The sequence below is a fragment of the Berghia stephanieae genome, chromosome 12 (assembly GCF_034508935.2).
Source record: "Berghia stephanieae isolate SIO BIC M18660-M18661 chromosome 12, UCSD_Bste_1.3, whole genome shotgun sequence".
Taxonomy (NCBI): Eukaryota; Metazoa; Mollusca; class Gastropoda; order Nudibranchia; family Aeolidiidae; genus Berghia; species Berghia stephanieae.
Genome location: NC_088371.1, coordinates 38723563 through 38726062, shown reverse-complemented (window position 1 = coordinate 38726062; position 2500 = coordinate 38723563). Strand labels below are relative to the sequence as shown.

At 39.9% G+C, this 2500-nt stretch overlaps 1 protein-coding gene across 1 annotated transcript in view; it reads left to right on the top strand.

Annotated features, from left to right (window-relative positions):
- The window catches only part of LOC144957829 (uncharacterized), a 20039-nt gene that overhangs the window by 923 nt on the left and 16616 nt on the right, over positions 1-2500 (top strand). Inside the window, exon 2 of the mRNA XM_078889287.1 lies at positions 1925-2122. Coding sequence (XP_078745413.1) covers positions 1931-2122 — 192 coding nt within the window. The 5' untranslated portion in view covers positions 1925-1930. The remainder of the gene's footprint in view (positions 1-1924; positions 2123-2500) is intronic.

Below are 2500 nucleotides of genomic sequence, written 5' to 3'. Positions count from 1 at the left end.
AGAAAATCGGTACTTTTTATTCTTCATGCTGGCTAGAATTTTTCATATGCCTTGTGATCAGAATGTGTAAAAGTCAAAACATGATCAAATTTATAATGTTTTTTTCTTTCTTTTCCTCTGGATACGCTTTTATGCTCATCGGAGAAATATTTCACAAAGGCGTCCGTCATTGTTCCGATAGTTTAGAACCGGATACTAAGTTACCATGCGTCATTACGAGGGAAGTGACGTCATGATTGTTGAAGCGTATAATTGGCCTGCTTTATCAGTGTTGTAATGGGCAATATTTGCCGTCATTCTTTGAGATTGCCATTTCATTACAATAACTTAGTCTATCATGAAATCAATCATGAATTGGGTTATCAGACTGATTACCGTAATCAGAAGGTCTGAGGTTCGATCCCCAGTCGAGGTACGCTGATATTTTTCCCTTGTACTTGTAGTTCTTTCTTGTCACCGTTTCATACACACTTTTTCAGATCTGTATCTTTCCTCTGTGCCTCCTTCCTATCTTGTCACTTTGTTATAATCTTTGTTTGTTTTTGTTTTTTAGGGTTTTACGGCGCTTGCAACACATTAAGGTCATAATATCAGTGCCAATAAAAAGGAAGAAAATAGGATAGTAAAAAGTTCTAGAATTACAATTAAAGCACCCAAGAGAAAGTAAGACATAGGGGAACTGAGAACAAATAGGGATCAGATGTAGATTCCAAGAGCATACCACCAATGTACTTAGTTTGAGATCACCTAAAAGTCTCATCCGGACACAAGCACAAAATCCAACAAAGAAGAATACACTCAAATGCTTACATTATACATTCAAAATATCAACTGTAATAATACATAACAGAGAGAAATATCATCTCCCAAAACAATAACTATGCATTTGACTGTTTCCCTCCCAGCTAGGACTCCGGCCAGGGCCAGGACAAAACCAAGCAATCTCACTCCAAGACAAAGACAGAAAGATGTTGGAAAACAGATATCAGGGGAATAGAAGACTCAGTATGTACCCCCCTTCCACTATGGGAGGTCAGGAACTCCATCCAGATATAAGGGGAATAGAAGACTCAGTATGTACCCCCCTGCCCACTATGGGAGGTCAGGAACCCCACCCAGATATAAGGGGAATAGAAGACTCAGTATGTACCCCCCTGCCCACTATGGGAGGTCAGGAACCCCACCCAGATATAAGGGGAATAGAAGACTCAGTATGTACCTCCCTGCCCACTATGGGAGGTCAGGACCCCCACCCAGGATATAATCTTTAATAGAAATTTATCACAAAGAATGACATAATCAGTCGGATGGTGAAAATGTTTGTACTGAGATATTGCCAAGTTTAGTTAGAAGGTCAATTTTTATTTTGAAAATGAGTTCTTGTCATAAATGATTAAATCAACCCTTTTTGTACATCTTCGGGAAATATCAAAGCTTAATTTCACTTCTAAATCATTTTTAAAAGCTCTCTAGTCAAGTTGAAAAAGTATGGAATTTGAGAAAAGTTACGGGATACCTTTCCCATACATCTGACCATAAATAACTTCATGAAAAATCACCCGATTTACGTCTAATAAAGATTAAAATGCTCTGGGGAGCACATTCTTTCAGAAAAAGAAAAAAATGCAAATCCAAAATGTTCAGCTTCCGACTGATTATGTCATGCACTGACATATTTGTGACCCTTCGTCTCGAAACGGTATTATAACCGGATGAATTGGACACGGAAAAGTGACTGTAGAATTAAATTGATAGTAAATACCAATTTTTGAGCTTTTGCATTGTGAGAAATTGTCTTCATTCTTTTACATAACAAATCGAAACAAACCCCAAGTTTCGTGTTTTTGTCAATAAATTCATTTTTTTTTGCACCCGAGTCATCCCGACATAATACCGGGTCACATTTATTTCCTCTGTCTCCCAGACATCAATGAGTTTCACACCATCATCACCAACTTCGTCACCTCCACCGACATCGATAACATCTACAACATGGTACGGACTCAACCCCTCAACACTCCCATGCAATATCTGCTCTTTTAACAACTCGACACTGGTGCTTATCCCGGTCATCGTCGTCTACGGCTTGATTCAGAACGGGTTCGCTCTCGAAGTCTTGCAGGTAATCAATCTTTCATTGTAGCTTATCTAATATAGTATGCGCTTGTCTAAGAAGCTCACAACATTTATGCCATCCGGAACAGGGGCGGTTGCTGGCTGTTTATTTAAGGCGGCATGGATCGAAAACATTCTCTCACCGTACTCAGGTGTAAAATGAGTACCTGACCGGAAACAGTGTTGGAGGAAAATGTTATCTCGCCCAAAAAGACATCATGTCTCGTCTTCATGTTGCTATTGGCTTAGGACCCCTTTTCAAGTGTCTTGAGTTCACTCCGTTGATATTGCACAATATCAATGTTCTACTGGGTTCAATTTTTAGAATGTTTGTATATTCTGTGTAAACGGGGGGGGGGGGGGGGGGGGGGGGGGGGGGGGGGGG